This window comes from Mytilus trossulus, chromosome 4 (assembly GCF_036588685.1).
Source record: "Mytilus trossulus isolate FHL-02 chromosome 4, PNRI_Mtr1.1.1.hap1, whole genome shotgun sequence".
Classification (NCBI taxonomy): domain Eukaryota; kingdom Metazoa; phylum Mollusca; class Bivalvia; order Mytilida; family Mytilidae; genus Mytilus; species Mytilus trossulus.
In genome coordinates, this window is record NC_086376.1 from 77,424,643 (window position 1) to 77,444,567 (window position 19,925).

Here is a 19,925-nt window from a genome sequence, read left to right on the forward strand (position 1 = left end):
AAATTGTCCGAGATTTAAAATAGTCCAAAAGTTATATGGAATTTATAAGAATCCACAAATAGTTCATTCCACTACGCGATTTAACTTTTTGGACGTTATTTTTGAGTGTAAATTCACATTGCGATAAGACGTGTCACGGTACTTGTCTATTCCAAATTTATGTATTTGGTTTTTATGTTATATTTGTTATTCTCGTGGGATTTTGTCTGATGCTCGGTACGTTTCTGTGTGTGTTACATTTTAGTGTTATGTCGTTGTTCTCCTCTTATATTTAATGCGTTTCACTCGGTTTTAGTTTGTTACCCCGATTCTGTTTTTTTGTCAACGGATTTATGAGTTTTGAACAGCGGTATACTACTGTTGCCTTTATTGAGGTTCAACGTATTTTCTAATTCATAATAGAAATATATCATAATGACATATCATACTGACGGGATCTTTTAAAGTACAGAGTCACGTTATAAGAACCAAAGAAACACAAAAAATTACATATACAAAACACTCTAGCAAAAAATGACAGATAATACAAACGCATTGACGGGATGTTTAAGTACCGTCACGTTAAATGGATATCACATAAAACAATCTAACAGTATAAGTAATATTAATAATAGAACAAAGACAAATGAAAGAACAATATACATGTTAAAATGTAATATAAAAAAGTGTGTTTCAGAGGAATATGAAAAAAATACTTTAATTAAACTTTCAAAAATGGATTCCTCATCAAAACTTTGTCTTTATGGGAAATTAAAAAATAATTGTCAGTCTGAGGAATATTTAAATTGCAATAATTTTATACATAGGCAGTTACTCTCAAAATTTAGACTAAGTGATCATTCCCTAGGCATTGAATTAGGAAGGTACAAAAACATTCCAAGAGCACAAAGATTATGTAAAAAATGTGAAGTCTTAGATGACGAATATCATTTCTTTTTGTATTGTGACATTAACATATCTTTGCGTTCTAATCTTTTTGTTTATCTAAAAGACTATGTACCATTATTTCAGCATCTTGATGCATTCAATAAACTTAAACACATTCTAAACCCCATCCCTGAACTTGTTTGTCATATTGGAGTCTTCATTAAACAGTCTTTAGAACTGAGGGAGTCAGACCCGTGTCAGGCAAGGTTATGATGGTGTTTTTTTTACATACATTTATAATTGAACTCTAATGTTCTATTTTTCCATATATTGTATTGTATTATTTTGTATTTCATTGTATTACATTGTATTTCATTGTATTGCATTGTATAGTATAAAATTATTGTTTCATTGTATTGCTTGACCCTCATGGGTGTAATTTTGCAATAAAGATATATGTATTAAAAAAAATATAACACGTTGTTAAGGTGATAAACAACATCAGTACGCTGAATCTATACATCATGACCATCATGTATTATTTGTGAAGTCGATACGGAATATATATGAACAAGGTCCTGGTACCTTCCGATGAACTTTTTTTAGAAAAAGGAAGAGACGTTCTTTGACATTTCCCTGGTTCATCAACTTTCTACTCATACACTTATGACGTTTTCAAAGTCTGAGTAGGAGCTACAAGCTCTTGAATATCGAGTAACTTGGGAAATATATATCCCATATGCAGGTAAGGTTTGTATATTCCTACTTAGGTGGGGGAAATTCAGAATTTCAAAACTAAAATCGTCTCGTTCGTCATAGATTCAGAGATGACTGTGTAAGTCAAATTCGAGATAAAAGTCTAAAAATAAGGCGGAAGAAGCCAGAACAGTTTGAAAGAAAAGCAATTGATATCCTCAAACTGAGGTAATCTGATATCAGTCACATTAAACATGCAACAAAAAGTTTCCAGTAGTTTGAAATTCTAATCCTAGATATGTATTAAACATTCCCCACATGATTTTTTTTTATCTGTCATTTTTTTCCATATAAAATCCCAATTGACATAAAAAAAAAGAAGGAAGGGAACACCGAGGAGAAGAAAAATATCTAAAGCATTAACAATGTGGTTTAATCATCCAGGACAATAAACACGTCTGCTTGTTTTCAGTCAGTGTTTTTTTATATATGTTGTAGTGATACATGAGCTATGCACGCCAGTCTTTATTTTGTGTTGTAGCTTCATATATGATAAATGTATATATTTTTACTCCAAACGATGGCTTGCCAGGGGTCTTCCCTTTTCAAAATCCTGGATTCACACCGATATATTAAATAATTATTATTTGTGTGAAGGTGAATGTGATTAAATTTCACATTATATCGTGCTTATATAAAGAAATGTTATTTGCACTGTGTGTTATAAAAATCAAAAGATGAAATATGATTGCCAAATGTCGTTTTTGTTTTGTGTATTTATACAAGAAGATGTGGTATGAGTGACAATGAGACAACTCTCCATCCAAGTCACAATTTATAAAAGTAAACAATTATAGGTCAAAAGTATGGTTTTCAACACAGCATTGGCACACACCGAACAGCAAACAACAAAGGGCCCCCAAAATTTCTAGTGTAAATTCATTCAAACGGAAAACCAACGGTCTAATTTATATAAAAAAAACTAGAAACGAGAAACACTATAGAACCACACCAGCAAAGGATAACTAATGGACATCAGATTCTTGACTTGAACAGGTTCAAACAATTGCAGCGGGTTTAAATGCTTTAATAGGAACTAACCTTCACCCTTATCTGAAACAGTAGTGTAATATCACAACATACATGTAGAAACACACACTATGACATATCAATTGAAACGACTTAACTAAATCGGAAGACATATAAACACATGTGAACATACACTGAAATATTTGTTTGTCTATATTGTTGGAGAAGTCGGTTTCTATTGGTTGTCTTTGTATTTGCTGAGCCGATTGTTGGTGGTAATGGTGGATTTTTGTACTGTCCAATTTCATTTTTTTTGTTGAGGTTGCAATTGTTTTTATTATGTAAACTGGCGTGATTTTGTATGGCAAGAGAGATAACTACCACCAAATAATAGCATTATAACTGCTAAAAGATTATTGCAAGTTCTTCACTTTATACAGAATCAAATACTTAAAACACCCATATTTAAAATTTTTACCTTCATTTAATATCTTTAAATGGTAACGAATTCAAAAAAAAAATGAATACGGAGTATTATAAGTCCCAAGCTAACTGTTATTTTAAACCTATCGGGTAAAAATATCAAAATATATTGAAACACAATCATTGTTTAAGTTGATTTCTGGTTTACAGCAATGTCTCAGATTACATCTAAATCGTTTCTCTCGTATACATGCAAGATTTAATACTGAACCCAATAATTTTATTATCCATACAAAACGTTTTCAATAGGGATATTTACAGGGATTAGACTTTCAATTGCCACAAGCAAATTTCCAAATTACCAAAAACTTAAAAACGTGAAATATTTCGAAATTATACTTGTACTATCTTCGACGATGCACCTGTATATACATGTAAACCCATCATAGATACCAGGATCTCATCGTTTCTATGCATTTAAACTCATCATGGATACCATGATAATACTTTTGTAAGTCAAACGCGCACTTTGCCTACAAATATAAGACTCATCAATGAATAACAAATGATCAAACAAAGTACGTTGAAGTTAAAGAGTATTGTCATACTTGTAAATTCAGATACGCATGTCTATTGGACTAAAGGTTTGATGTACCCGAGACAACAATTTTAGGTGCCATTACAAGAAAATATATATATCTTTATTTCTCAACAAACCAAATTACAATGGTATAGAGATACACACACTAATTACATAGTGTATCTGTACAGACATACAAAAATTATACGGAAGCAAGAGAGAGGTACATATCATATATTGCGGTATACTTTTCACATAAAGCTATAGGAAGGTATAGATCTATTTGAAGGAACATCAAGTTCGACTTAGAGACAGTATGATGAAGTCTTGATAGCAATCAGCTTTTATGATTTTTTACTACAAACAGTCAGATCAATCTTTAGGTATTTTGTTGAGCATTTGTTTTATTGCTGTTGCATTCTCGCCACAATATCAAATCTGATGAGTAGTCAATCCTTCTGTACCGACATGATTCAAAAATCACTTTCTCAACTTTTCTGTTTAAAAAGAACAAAATAATTATGAAACACACATTTTGTGCACAAAATAACACGTGTTGATCTAAACATGTTTTTTAACACGTTAATTTCAAAACACATTTCATGGTGTTTAAACACAAGACATGCTGGTTTTTTTTGCTCTGACATTGTCAATTCGCTTTCGACTCTCAAATTTGTTGATCCCTTAAGTACACTCTCTTCTCGGGAATACGAAATATTATTTTTACTTTGATACGTTATATCCAATGACAAGAGACGTATTTTGTTATACATATTCGAATAAAAAATGGGGACACTATTCATTGTGCATTACATTTTAAAAAAATAATGCTTTTACAAACAGTTTCGGCAATTTGTACACGTTTTAAAAAATCACAACAGTTCCCGCCATTTAAAAATTAGATATGTCATGTGTCCGGTATCTTTTAGTCGTCATAAGCAAACTTTGATCTTCCTGGTCGAAAACAAGGCGTTATCTCAGGTAAATTTCAACTATTTTCAGTTTTTTAACACATATTTTCACTTACAAGATTGCTATTAGAATTTTTGTGGTAACAAAAATATGACATTTGAACAAAGCTACTACAAATATCGACATTATGCACGAAAGATCCCTGACTAGACAATTGGAAAAGGCTACAAAAATAAGATAAAAACAAAAACCCCAACAACATAAAATAAACCTGTTTATCAAATGTACGAAGATATATTAATGATGCTTTAAAACACAAATCAAAGGCCGACGCCTGGAAAACAGGACAAACAACAGTAAAAGTACTAAGTTTATTCCCCCTGTAACACAATTTAAAAAAAAAGATTTGACAGCAAGCTCCCGACCAAGATCTTGAATTTAACTTATTTCCATCGAAGGAGAATCTGTGTATGCTCGCTCTAATAGTTGCATTCATCATGTTGCATTTCTTCCACCTATAATTTTTGTTCGAACCATTTAAATACTATCATATTATTATTTTTTTCTTTTTTGATGAAAATGATTTTATAAATCCAAAATATTGACAAAGATTGTCCTTTAACACAAGTAAAAATAATGTAGAACTTCTATTTCATCAAATAGAAGGCTTATTTTGAATGTTTCAGGGTATCAGGTGTCACTGTTTTGTAATGAGTTTGAACGTGTTTTCCGTACAGAAAATCTGATTAAATGCGATGATTACGTTTATCAGTATGTATAAATATACATTTAGAAAAGGCTGGTCACATTTATAAAGTTAAGCTTGTCTTTTAACTGATGTCACAAGAATCATATACGAATTGTTATTTGTTTCAGGAATTCTAACCATGGCAACATCCATTACATTTAAATGCGGCGTGTGTGATTCTCAGCATATCACAAAAGATGCAGAACATTGGTGCCCTGACTGTGAGGAAGGTTTTTGTTCTAACTGTCTTATTTTTCACAATTCGTCCAAGCTTTTACGAGGCCATGGTGTTATCTCCATAGAAAATTATAAAAAATTACCACAGTACATAACAAGTATACGTCAGCACTGTCCAGACCATGATAGAAAGTATCAGAACTATTGTCAAATCCATGAGGTCCCATGTTGTCCATTCTGTATATCAACAAGCCATAGCGAATGTAAAGGATTACAAGTCTTGGAAGAAGTCGTGAAGACATCGGAATTGTCCAGTCATTTCGAAGACATGAAACTGACTTTAAGAGATCTAGAGAATAACATTGATAGGATAAAGATTGACCGCGAGGAAAATCTGAAAAGTATTCTTGAACAGGGAAACAAAGTCAAGAGTGAAATCAAACAGGTACGCCAACAAATAAATGCACACCTCGATAAACTTGAAGGGCTAGCACTTGCAAATTTAAAATCTACTGAAGATAAAGTCAAAAGCCAAATTGAAACTATATTAAGTAAACTCTCCCACAGCAGTAGAGAAATCAAAGATGCAGAGAATATTATTTCAGCAATGACGGACTTTGCCTCAGATTTACACAGATTTCTTGGGAGGAAACAGATTGAAGCAGAAGTATCAAAGTCAGAGAGGTCCGTCACTTCCTTAGTGGAAGATGGAAGTCTGCAACAAGTTACTCTGAACTGTAGTATTAATAGTAATGTTACTGAAATTTTATCCTCTATTTCCTCTTTTTGTACAATATCAACTGAATTAAATAATCCAAGTATTATTCTAAAGAAAGAAAAAGAAAAGCAGGCTCAGATCATGAGATTTCAACCTACAGCTCACAATTTTTACTTTACCGGAGGGAAAACAGCCTACCATTATAACGGGGTGTACAATAAACCAGTCAGGAAAAATGGTATTTGCGGATTATACTTTCAACCAGCGACTTATTATTCTGAATGCTGATGGATCTGTAGATGGCGAAATACAACTAACAACACCATTTGATGTTACGTCTATTGACAATAGAAGTGTCGCGGTATTTCAACAAAAAGAGATTCAAATCATAGATTTGTCATCTAAAAGAGTAGAAAGGACGATTAAATTAAGCAAAAGTGTACAATCTGGGATTTCTTATGGACAGGATAAGTTATTATACCGTGGACCTGGAAAAAACATAAATATGATAAACCTGTCAGATGGCAGCCATCATAATTCTGTCGATATAGACAAAACATTACAAGGTACGAACTATGTGGCATATTATAAAAATAATATATTTCTGACAAATAAGGCAAATAATACGGTCACATGCTACAAAGTTTCTGGGGAGAAAGTCTGGGAATTTAAAGATGAAACTGTTATCTATTCACCATGTGCCGTGTCATGTGACAAATACTCCAACGTTTACGTGGCATCATTTAGCAATGACAGCATTGTGGTAATATCACCCGATGGAATACAGAGTCGTACATTGACAAGTCAAAAGAATGGTTGGGCTATTGACGTTGATAAAGAAAGAAACATTTTAATAGTACCTGGTTTTTTTCAGAAAGTATTGTTAATGTTTACAAAATAACATAGTTGTACAATTTATCAAAATGATTTTTCTTTTCGTATGTAATCGTTTCTTATTAATAGTTATAAGCAACTTTCTTCCGATTCATGTTCTTACTTTATTTTTTCAAATAAAGTTTAATTGATACTGTACTATGAAAAAATCGTCTTGACTTTAAGCTTTGATTACTAGAAATCAAGCAGGGTAAATATATTTTGACTAAGAATCTTATTTGCTGTTATAAAATTATGTTAAATTGACAATGACACTAAATTTACGATAGTATGTAATTTCCTAGTTAAGGTAATTATTTTTTCAATACACAAAACACAATATTTAGATATAAGATGTTGTTTTAATCAGTGTATATAAAGTGCGAATCCAGCTAGTTCATTTTTACTGTTATATGCGGGTATGTCTATTGTAGAATAAAGGATCATGGGAAAACTGTATTTGTTTACGTTTTGAAAATATCAAGTTAAAGGATTTTATTTAAATAAGTTAAGTTTTAACATATTTTTATTGTGATATATCTTTATAATATAGAAACATAGCATAAAAGTTCAAATAAGTGTTATAAAAGCATCATAATATAGCATATCGATTATTGAAAGCGATCCATTTTAACTATAGATGCGATGAATTATCACTGTTAGTGCAGTCATTATTAATGTAGAATTTTCAAAGATGCGAGGAATTTTTATTGTAGAATTATGTGATAAATGCACTTGCAACAAATGAAAAAAAAACTTAGTTGATAACTTTACGATTTATGATACATGTATTTTCAAATTGAAATACAAACTCCTCATTCATTCTTCATCAAATATATAGCTTTTCAAACTTGTAACAAAAGCGATTCTCAAAATGTCATATTGTATTCTTCAGATTACGTTCTCCTTGATTTTAACTTATATAGAGAATCACTGGAGCGTGACAGCAGCGGGTCCTCTTAGGCAGTCAGTGGGCCCCTACTTATGAAAAATTCTAGATCCGCGAATGGATACTACCGCAGAGGTAAAACCATGCACATTTGGGTTATTGTACACGAAATGCATGCTACAATTCATTTTTGTTGATTTTAGACCCTTTGGAACTCTATGTGGGCTATTTCAGCAACTAGGCAAAAAATCCCCAAACTAGATACACGGTTAGATTCAGCATGTCAATAAATTCCAAATATCTATATTAAAGGACTTTTGTCTATAAATTTGGACCCCACAAAATTGAAAAAGGGACCAAAAATATAAAAAAATGCATGCATCGGATACATTTGTTATTGAAGGCATGACTGTAACAATAGGATGAATATACAAAAATATCTTATTCTGGGGTCTCATTGGGGGGTTCTGATCCCGGATCCCGCTTACTGTTTTGGCAGATTCCCGTATTCCGCTTATTGTTTTGTCAGATTCCCGTATCCCGCTTATACTATGCAGTTCTATTTTTTTGTAATTATCCGTGTCCCGCTAGACTTCATTTCCCGTTTTTCACTACACAATCATTTGACTTTTACCTGTCACGCTTGCAAAAAATCGGCAATCCGGCGTGACGCTTATACCTAAATGCGACCCACTATTTTACCCTATTTTGACTCATATTAAGCCCATTATAAATAGTAGTGGGAGTAGTGGGGGAAGTGGGGGTTCTGGCGACTTTTGTCTAATGTTAACCCTATGGGAAAAAGGTAGCCTCCTGAGAGGTAGCCTCCCGATGTGAGGCTAATTTTTATGACGTCAATTTAAGTTTGATGACACTAATTAATTAAATTAATTACTTTGGAATATAAGGTCATTATTAAGTGTTATTAATTACGGCTAATTAATAAGCGTTATTGAATAAGTATAAATATATATTTTCTTTATATTTGATGAAAATTCCCAGTCTATAAATACATACACAGGAAAGCCCCACCTCAGTGTTAACTGATCATTATTGTATTAAATGTCTCTGGTATTATTTATTCACCTACGGCTATTTATCTCTGATTATTAAATCAATATTGAAATCGTGTTTAAACTTGTCCAGTAGTGTACGTAATGACCTTTAACATGTTGATACGTGTCAATAAATCTGCCCTATTGAAAAATTGCTTCGGTCTTTTGAAATCATTAAATCGTTATATTATTGACACTATTTAGTATAATGTATTTTAATATTTATGTTTGAAATGTTTAAAAGCATTTTATCTTGAATTAACACTGTACTAAATCACTGAAAGCGTTCATAAACTTATCTGTGTCATAATCAAGTTTGGACTTGTCAATAATCCGATTTAATGTAGTCGCCATGTTGAAAATATTACAAACATTGTCGCGTTATGCAGTCTTTTGAAATAAGTAAATCATAATATTAATTGAATTGAATAGTATTATTCTTACACAGATGAGATTTATCCAGTAGTTAATTTTAATGTGTTTGATGATACATACTGTTATATAAATACGTCTTTTGTTCAATATCCAACAATAATCCCTCCGTTATAATCATATATTTTACTCAGTAGTATAAATTGAAAACTTATTTGATTATTTCCTCGATCATATTCACTTTTCAACTGAAATCCTTTTACTATAAAATGCCAAACTGTTAAACAATACATTTCAACAGTTTCTGTTGACCCCCAATAACCTGGTATGATTAAGTACATGGGTGAATGACCATTAATGTAAACATGTCAAGTAAATATTATCAGATAATGATTATTTAAACTTTACTTTTTTATTAGGCTGTACTTAAACTTTTAAGTAATATTCATTTTTGATAAACTTATTTATTAATAAATACTTTTATTTCAAATTATTCTGTATTACACATGTTACATCAGACTTCAGAAAATATAAATTTGCCTTGATAGCAAAGAAAAATACGTCTGATCGCTCCAACAGGTAAATTAGACTGAACTGAAAATCGATCGAAAAAATTTGCCGGATTTGAAATTAACCAATCAGATTACGTAAATTACGGAATTTCCACAATTTATGAAATTTCTGCTATATAAACGCTGTGAATTGCGGGGATAGCACAGTCTTATCGATGACACTCTAAAGGTGAAATCAAGTTTATTTTGGCAGTATCTTAAGGATTTAAAGGTTTGGTATGGCTAATAATTTGTTTATTTTAAACATTTTTTAAAATTGAATAGTAAAGGATTATATGATATAAGTTAAAGTTTTCTTGATAATTTTGTTTTTTAAATTTCAAACTTATTTTATGAATAACAATTAAATGGAATTGACAGATGCATATCTTTAGAATAAAGAAATAAAAGGGGGAGGTTGTATTTCAATTTTGAGTTCTCGAAAGTTTGAAGTAGTCTCCTGCACTGGTAAGGTGTACTGACTTAGGGCAGTGTCATTTAGCTAACAATGGAGAGGAAGTGTCATGTGGCATGCCCCGCTATAGTCAGGAAGACCTCTCCGACCAAAACCTTTGCAGTCTTGCTTAACTGCGAGAGCAGCTCTGTTTCCAGTGATGGAAATGTTGACGGGCGGTGACTACTTTGGCGAAAGCCTTAGTCAAACATTCTTGTATATCAATCAGATCGTTATTCATATCAGTATCAAGACTGGGAACCCATACGGTCGGTAGACTGAGGAGTCGTTTTTCCGACCCGTGGGCGAGTACCAGTGGCGATAGGCTCCTTTGATGTGAATAATAACTGGTTGTCCGTATCATATTATAAGGAATAATAAAAATGCCTATATTGAATACACTTTCACTTTTCAGAAGAAAAAAAAAAAAAAAAAGAAGAAAAAAGATGGAACCAGCATCGAAAAAAATAAAGATGGCAAAATCTCCAATTAAATGTGGTGTATGCGGAAAATCGTTTTCCCATAAAGAGAGTTTGATGCGCCATAAGAGATCGGTTCATACTGAAACGAAATGGCATTGCCCAACCTGTGATGTAGTATTTTCAAGAAAAGACAACTACCAACGCCATAAGCGAAACCATGATAAACAACCAGTCCAAAATGGTGCTGGTGTTACTACGACTAGTGCAGAAACAAATGAAAAGACGGATCCATGCAACTTCAAAGCGCTCAATGGAACCGTTGAAACACATTCGATCGATGCAAAAGGATTGAATAAATTTGATCCAATGTCATTCCTGAAAAGCCAGTATGATGATGTTAAAGATGTCATCAAGCGTAAAATTATAGAAAGAGGTGGATTGAAGTGGTATCTATCCATGAAGGTTAAAATGAGCAGACGAAAAGAAGATGCCATAGAAACTGCAGAGCCGCATTTCCGGGGGAAATGCCAGACCAGTTTAAAATTGGAGGATATCGAAGCCGGATTAAAGGAATCTATCAAAAAGATGTATACATCTTTCATTGAATATCAGAGACAAGGAAGCAATTGGACTGTGGATAAAGTGGTAAATCTTACCATACACATGGCACGGTACAGACCCTTAAAAGGCTCAAGTTATATTCCACTTCCAATTAAACTCAGATCAAAACATGCCATTATCAATGTCAAAAATAGAGACAGCAAATGTTTCATGTGGTCGATTTTGGCAGCATTGAACCCAGCAAAACGTGATGCAGAGAGAGTTTGGAAATACAAGGAACACACTTCAAGTTTAAAGTTTGATACCATCATGTTTCCTGTGAAATTAGCCGACATACCCAAGTTCGAAAAACAGAACACAATATCTATCAACGTGTTTGGGTTTAACAAAGGCGAAGTATTCCCTATACACATTTCAAAACATCGATTTGAACAGCATGTTAATCTACTCATGATATCGGACAACAAGAAGTCACATTTCTGCTGGATTAAGGATCTCAATCGGTTATTAGGGGACCAGCATAGCCATCGCGCACGACATTTTCACTGTCCATACTGCTTACACGGATTTACCAAAGAAAGAATATTAAGCAACCACCTACCATACTGCCAGACCCATGGACCCCAAAAAATTGAACTACCAACTGAAGACAACAAGTGGTTACATTATAAGTACATTCGTAAACAGCTTAAGGTTCCATACGTTATTTATGCAGATTTTGAGTGCCTTCAAGAACCAATAGTTGATAGTAAAGAATGTGATCAGAAGACGAAAAAGACTACCAAACACATACCGTGTGGCTTTGCTTACAAAGTGGTAGGTCTGACACCTGAAACATCAAATGAACCAGTAGTTTATCGGGGTGCTGATGCTACTGATAAATTTGTGGAGTGCATGATAAAAGAACAGGAAGAAATAGAACAACGATTTAAGCATTGCGAACCCATGATCATGACTGGAAGTGATTGGCAATCCTTTAAGAAGGCAACCCTGTGTCACATATGTAAAAAATAATTAGCAGACATAAAAGTTCGAGATCATTGTCACGTGACTGGAAAATTTCGAGGGGCTGCTCATAACGACTGTAATATTAATTACAAGTTTACGGGTCGAATTCCAGTTGTGTTTCATAACCTTAGAGGATACGATAGCCATTTAATAATGCAAGCTATTGGAAAAGTTGAAGGGAAAAAGCTGAATTGCATTGCTAATAATATGGAAAAGTATATATCTTTTTCATTGGGATGTATGGATTTTATAGACTCGCTCCAGTTCATGTCTTCATCTTTACAAAAACTTGTAGAAAACCTTGCCAAAGAAGGTTCTAGCAAATTTCGACACATGACAAGCCACTTTGAAGAAGAAAAAATACACCTGCTTCTGCGAAAACAAGTATACCCATACGAGTATTTTGATTCCGAGGCAAAGTTTTTAGAATCTCAACTACCCCCGATTGAATCATTTTACAGTACACTATCGGGAGAAAGTATAACCAAACTGGATTATGCACATGCACAACACGTATGGCAATTGTTTAACATACAGAATCTCGGACAGTATCACGATCTATACGTACTATCAGATGTTCTTGCATTAGCCGACGTCTTTGAAAATTTCAGGGAGATCTGCCTCAACTACTATGGACTGGACGCTGCACATTTTTATACAACACCCGGTTTAGCCTGGCAAGCTGCCTTGAAAATGACAGGTGTCAAGTTGGAATTACTCACTGACATAGACATGCATTTGTTTATAGAGAAAGGCTTAAGAGGGGGCATATCAATGATAACCCATCGCCATGCCAAAGCTAACAATAAACATGTACCAAACTACAATCCAAATCAACCCATTAATCACGTGATGTACCTAGATGCCAACAACCTATACGGATGGGCCATGTCACAAGCGCTTCCAGTTGAAGGTTTCAGATGGCTCAACGATTCTGAAATTGAGAACCTACACATAGGTGACGTTGAAGATGACAGTAAAAATGGTTTTATATTAGAAGTTGATTTAGAATATCCTAAGGAACTACACGACGACCACAACGAATATCCATTAGCTCCAGAAAAATTAAAAGTTACAAATGATATGTTATCACCCTATGCAGAAAAGCTATTGGATGATTTAAACTTAAAAGGAACATCGACAGAAAAATTGATACCAAATTTACATCCAAAGCAAAAATACGTGGTACATTACAGAAATTTAAAACTCTACTTATCACTTGGAATGAGACTTACAAAGATCCATAGAGTCATGACATTTGAACAGCGACCCTGGTTAAAGACATATATTGATTTCGATACAGAGAAGAGAAAGCTTGCAACAAATGAGTTCGAGAAGGATTTTTTCAAACTCATGAATAATGCAGTCTTTGGAAAGACGATGGAAAATTTAAGGAAGAGAACAGATATAAAACTTTTGAATGACCAATCAAAGGCCAGAAAATTAATCAGCAAACCAACATTTCATGCCTTCAAAATATTCAACGACGACTTGGTGGCTGTGCATATGTTGAAGCAACGATTATACTTAAACAGACCCATCTACGTGGGATTCACTATACTCGATTTGTCAAAGACACTTATGTACGATTTCCATTATAATTACATGAAAGATAAATATGGATCTAGAGCAACACTCTTGTTTACAGACACCGACTCGCTATGCTACAGCGTCAACACTGATGATATATATCAAGATATGTTGGAAGACAGAGACTTGTTTGATACGTCAGGGTATAACCCCGAACATCGGCTTTATAGCACTTTAAATAAAAAGGTGTTAGGAAAGATGAAAGACGAGACACATGGTATTCCCATACAGGAATTTGTTGGTCTCAAGTCAAAGATGTACTCATTGATATATGAGGAGAATAAAACAATCTGCGAGAAGAAGACAGCGAAGGGTATAAAGAAGAGTGTGATCAAACATGACACGATCAAACATGACACAAGACACGAACATTATAAACAAAGTTTATTCAACAAAGAAATCCACATGTCTACCATGACACAGATCCGTTCATATGACCATACGTTATATAATATATCAATCAACAAACTGGGCTTATCCCCTTATGATGATAAAAGATACTTTCTAGATGATGGGATACAAAGTTTGGCTTATGGACATTGGAGAATATAATCAGGATGAAAATCAATATTTAAATCACTCTACGTCTGTCATTCGAAGGAAGCGGACGTGTTTTAACAACTCTCAAAGATGTCGAATACTTGTCCAGATTGTGGTTCAGAATTTTCGAGAAAAGATGTCATGTTGCGACACCAAAGAAACAAACACAGAATCAATGATGCATATCCACCGCCGCCGCCAAAGAATGTGATACTACATCATCCGTTCACTATGATGCTGGCTGGACCTACTGGTTCAGGTAAGACGTTTTGGATGAAAACTTTATTGGAGAGAGCACGGACTATGATTACACCATCACCAGAGAGGATAATATGGTGCTATAAACGGTGGCAGCCATTATTTAGTGAAATGCAACAGACCATTAAAAACATTTTGTTTGTTCAAGGTTTACCTGAAAATTTGAATGATGACTCATTCATGGACTCTAGATTTCCAAGTTTAATCATCCTAGACGATTTAATGAGAGACGTCACTAATAGTAAGGATGTGTGTGAACTCTTTGTGGAGGGTAGCCATCACAGGAACCTTAGCGTAGCTTGTATAATGCAAAACGCATTCTCGAAGGGAAAGGAGAGTCGAACCATGACCATCAATAGTCAGTATATAGTCCTATTCAAAAACCCACGTGATCAAGTTGGGCCAGCCATATTTGCTAGACAGATGTATCCTAATAACCCGAAGACATTCATGAATAAATATAAAGAGGGGACACAACAACCATATGGGAGTCTATTCATTGATCTGAAACAGAATACACCGGAAGACGACAGACTAAAACTTAATATATTTGAAAGCAAGAACATGGTTGGTGGGGGTGATTCTAAAGAGTATATAAGCAGAAAAGAACTTGAACCACATCAGTTTGGAGAATCATTTCAAAGTGAGCAGACGTATTTACCAGACGATAAAGAAATCATGCCTTCATGTGATGATTGCGGTGTAGTCTTTGAAAGCGTTCCTGATTTAGCTAGACATATGAATAAGTGGTGCCCGGAAAATAATGATTTAAAGAGAAAAAGGGAAATTGAGGACGAAGACATACCCTCAAAGAAGTCTCGTGTAAACGAAATTGATATAGAAGGTGGAGAAGATATGGCTTTTATAAAATTAGCTGAACTTGCCAGAGAGGCAAATGCAGATATATGGGAGGAAAAGGTTGATAAATACATGGATGGTGACATGAATGAAGACCACGCCATAAGTAAGGCCAATCGCAAATTAAAAGACGAGGATATGGGCCAGTTTTTGTCCAGATATAGCAGTTTAGTTGAGTATTTACTACAGTTACAAAATGGTAAACTACATGGCAAAGTCATGCATATGATTACAGAATTAGTTAACGATGGCATGGACACTGTAAGAGCCACTAAAGTAGCCATCAGGAAATATAAACCTATGTTGGAAAGCTATCTGGATGAAGCCATTGAAAACGAAACAAATAATGATGGTTCTGAAAGTGACAATAGCATTGATGACGATGAAGAGGAAGAGGAGGAGGAGGAGGAGGAGGATGAAGACGATGAAAGTTCAACTATATAAATATGAGAACGTTGTCCTCTGTATATCATTCTATATTCATCATTCCATGTGAAAAGATGGCCTCTTGGGAAAAGTACTTGAGAACTATTTATTACAATCCAGCTAACCCAGCGAGTTTTGCAGGGCCTGATAAACTTTACAGATTTGTTCGAACAGATGGAAAATTCGTTCTCAGTAAATATAAAATACGAAAATGGCTACAACGACAGGAACCATATAGTTTACAAAGACCCTTAAAAAGGTCGTTTAAGCGGAACAGAGTTATCGTTATTGGAATAGACGACCAATGGGATATCGATTTGATGGACATGTCTAAATTCTCGAAATTTAACAGTGGATTCAATTTCGTATTGGTGGTTATTGACATTTTCTCCAAATATGTATGGCTAAGACCTCTAAAGAATAAGAAAGGCGAATCCGTGGCGAATGCTTTGAAACACGTTTTATCAGAAGAAGATCACCAAACAGAATAAGAACAGATAAAGGACAAGAATTCAGATCAAGATTAGTAGAATCTCTCCTAAAACAGAGAAATATTCAACATTTATTTGCACAAAATACTGAAATCAAAGCTAATTACTTTGAAAGAGTTATCAAGACTATTAAATCAAAAATCATGAGATTTATCACCAGTAAGCAGTCATATGATTATGTGGATAACTTACAGAATTTTGCTAACAGCTACAATAAGACCTTCCATAGAACGATTGCCATGGCACCAGATAAAGTCACCATATCTAAAGAGACCAACCTTTGGTGGAAAATGTATTGGCCGAAAAGATTACAACCTAAGACAGAGAAAGTACGAAAACCTTTCCGTTTCAAAATCGGTGATAAAGTTCGGATTACATACATGAGAAATCCTTTTACCAGGGAATACGATGAGAAATGGAGCGGAGAGATATTTAAAATATCTCAAAGAATATTACGTGGTGGACTCCCAGTTTATCGACTTATTGATTTTCAAAACGAAGAAATTTCAGGAACCTTCTACCATTCAGAAGTACAAAAAGTGGATGTTCGGGAAGACGATATGTGGAAAGTTGAAAAAATCCTCAAAACAGAAGGCAAAGGACCCAACAAACAATATTATGTGAAATAGTTACACTGGCCAAAGAAATTCAATTCTTGGATTAAAGCTCGCGATTTATCTAATATCTGAGAGAGTTTACTACCCCGGAAAGACTAACTTCAGGTCTCGACAGTTTACACCCCTGCACGAAAGATAGCATACTGTTGGCCCTTTCGTAAGGTTATAGATACTGTTGAGTGGTAGACAATTCTCTAATACTTTTATCTCGATGTATAAAATAGTTGTATATAATTTTGTTATATTGTAAAGGCATCATGTGGGTGGCTCTCCGACCCATGTTTGTCTGATTTGACGGAGATATTAAATATTGTACACACCATTGTTATTATTATTACTAATGTGGTACCGAGAAGCAGAAACAAATACACACACACATACACACACACCTACACACATCTGTACATTTTACAATAAAAACAATTAACTAATGTCATAATACCCAAAATGACGTCATAAAAATTAGCCTCACATCGGGAGGCTACCTCTCAGGAGGCTACCCTTTTCCCATAGGGTTAACATTAGACAAAAGTCGCCAGAACCCCCACTTCCCCCACTACTATAAATATATTAAAAAAGTAGCGTGGATTTTTTTATCCATTTTTATCCCGTCTCGTTTCGTTTTTGAGCCATATATAGATGTCGTATGTGACAATTAGACAACTCTCCATCCGAGTCACAATTTATAAAAGTAGACCATTATACGTCAAAATACGGTCTTCAACATGGAGTCTTGGCTCACACCGAACAGCAAGTTATAAAAGGATCCAGTGTAAAACCTTTTAAACGGGAAAACAAAGGTGCAATCTATATCAAGATGTACGTAATTAGTGGTAAAGTGTCATGGAAATGGATAAAAAAAAATAAGGATAAAGATCCCTATACGCTTTATAAGAAACTAAATGGAATACATTTGAAATAAATGTTATTTCTATTGAATTTATTAGAGTGTTTTAAAACCAAACTTTCCTCCGTCAGTTAAATTTTATCAAATCTTTGTCTTACTTTATCTATTGTTTGAGCAAGTCGGCTAAATTAAGGCTTTACAGCTGATTTCCTAATGCATGTACAGCAAAACTTTGGTTGGCTTGCTTGCTTTGTTTGTATAAGTTTATACAAACTTTGTAAATAAGATTGATATTTTTAAACAATATGAATAGGTATAGTTTAACATGTATTTTTAATACTTGAATTAAATTGGGTGTTATCATAATGATTATCCAATAAAAAAAAAACAAGCAATCAACTAACGTCTTGCTCTACATGCTTAAAGAAATGAGCTGTAATAGATAAACAAAATAACAATTATACAGTGAAAATGCACCGCATATACAATACTAATGATTCGCTCCACAGTGAAAATGAAAGAATGGTATCATTATTCGACAGTAAACATGACTAGCATTACGATATCATCATAGTGGAATTTAGTTAAATATGAAGAAACTGAATGACAAAACATATTCTACGTTATACAACTTTAATAATTGTATTAAAATGAATATTTTTTACTGCAACAACATCTTAACTGTTAGTTATAAAGCACCTGCACGATCTGTTCGTGAAATGTCCTAAATATTCACCTATTTTGGTATATATTTCACAGCTGGATGGCTCTAAGCGCGATAAAACCCCGCTCGCATCTCTTACTTTGTTTTATAAGTATTATGTATTTCTGAACATATAAATTTTAACTAATTTTCTTCATTTTCTTCAAAAATTAAAAAAAGTTCGTCTGTTTATTTATCATTCTACATTAGACATTTATGGCATATACAGTAAAAATGATATTTTAGGATCCGCACTTTACATACACTGTTAATAATGAATTTTAAGTTCCAATAAATTCCTTGTCATTGGACAACCAGTTCTGTTGAACCAGTCACCGACAGTCAAGTATTAAGTTGGCAGATTATTTGTCTTTTCCATTTGTACAAAATTTCTTCAGGATTTGAAATCGTGATTTTCTAAAATCATTATATGCCGAAGATCTATTTAGTACACGGAAAAATGTCTCATCTTCCGATCTGCATTTAGAGCAACTTGGATACAGTTCGGACTTATTAAATTTACTTTATGGATCTGTAAGAGTATATGCTCCTGTAGCCATTCGAGCTTTTGTCACGGCCTGTTTAGCTTGTTTAACAGAGTTAATAATGAGATCCCATATATTATGTGTTTTTCCTATTACCATAATTTCAAATGCCAGTTTTTACTAAAAGGTTTTTAATTAACAGTCTTCCCTTAGTTAAGAAGACCAATATGAATTGATTGATCATGTTCTGATGCATGTAATTTTGCTTTAATCTTAATTTATTAAAATGGCAGTTCCTTATTTTATTGGACGACGGTAATAAGTACATAGTGAGTACGTCTTGTAGTTTAAGGATGATTGCTGCTCAGTTTCAAAATAACTGACTTTCCATATCACTAGTATCTATTGATAGGGCATTAATTGCGGAATCAAAAAAGCAAAACAATAAATAAAGGCGTCAATGTGCTTGTTTTCGAGATATTAGCCATTGGAATTTTGGCAGGAAAATGTTCTCTCTTGATTTATCATAGTTTACCCTAGACTAGTTAAAGTTCTCAAAAACTATTAAAAAATAAAAAAAAGATATTATAAGACTTTTACAAATGGCTTATATTTATACATGTAAAAGAATTATAAAAGGAAAAATGGGGGTTCATTGGCCATTTTTTTAGGCAAGTAAATGCATAAAACCAATGGATTTCGAAAATCGGACAAAAATTCCAAAACATGACAAGCAAACATCCCTAAAGCTAGATTGTGTTTTCCTTATATGTTA

At 33.6% G+C, this 19,925-nt stretch overlaps 3 protein-coding genes across 3 annotated transcripts; all 3 read left to right on the forward strand.

The window, feature by feature from the left end:
* The first annotated feature begins 5,394 nt into the window (after window positions 1–5,394).
* LOC134716817 (E3 ubiquitin-protein ligase TRIM71-like) lies at window positions 5,395–6,438 on the forward strand. The gene has a single exon (XM_063579827.1). It carries the CDS (start codon window positions 5,395–5,397, stop codon window positions 6,436–6,438), a length of 1,044 nt encoding a protein of 347 aa, XP_063435897.1.
* Window positions 6,439–12,488: 6,050 nt separating this feature from the next.
* Window positions 12,489–14,477, forward strand: LOC134716819 (uncharacterized). Its single transcript, XM_063579828.1, has one exon. It carries the CDS (start codon window positions 12,489–12,491, stop codon window positions 14,475–14,477), a length of 1,989 nt encoding a protein of 662 aa, XP_063435898.1.
* A 2,164-nt stretch (window positions 14,478–16,641) lies between these two features.
* LOC134716820 (uncharacterized) lies at window positions 16,642–17,127 on the forward strand. Its single transcript, XM_063579829.1, has one exon. The coding sequence runs from the start codon at window positions 16,642–16,644 to the stop codon at window positions 17,125–17,127; it is 486 nt and encodes a 161-aa protein (XP_063435899.1).
* Window positions 17,128–19,925: the final 2,798 nt, after the last annotated feature.

What these genes read in the sequence shown, in the direction of transcription:
- LOC134716817 (XM_063579827.1), top strand. Translation starts at nt 5,395, where the DNA reads ATGGCAACATCCATTACATTTAAATGCGGCGTGTGTGATTCTCAGCAT.
- LOC134716819 (XM_063579828.1), top strand. Translation starts at nt 12,489, where the DNA reads ATGCAAGCTATTGGAAAAGTTGAAGGGAAAAAGCTGAATTGCATTGCT.
- LOC134716820 (XM_063579829.1), top strand. Translation starts at nt 16,642, where the DNA reads ATGAGATTTATCACCAGTAAGCAGTCATATGATTATGTGGATAACTTA.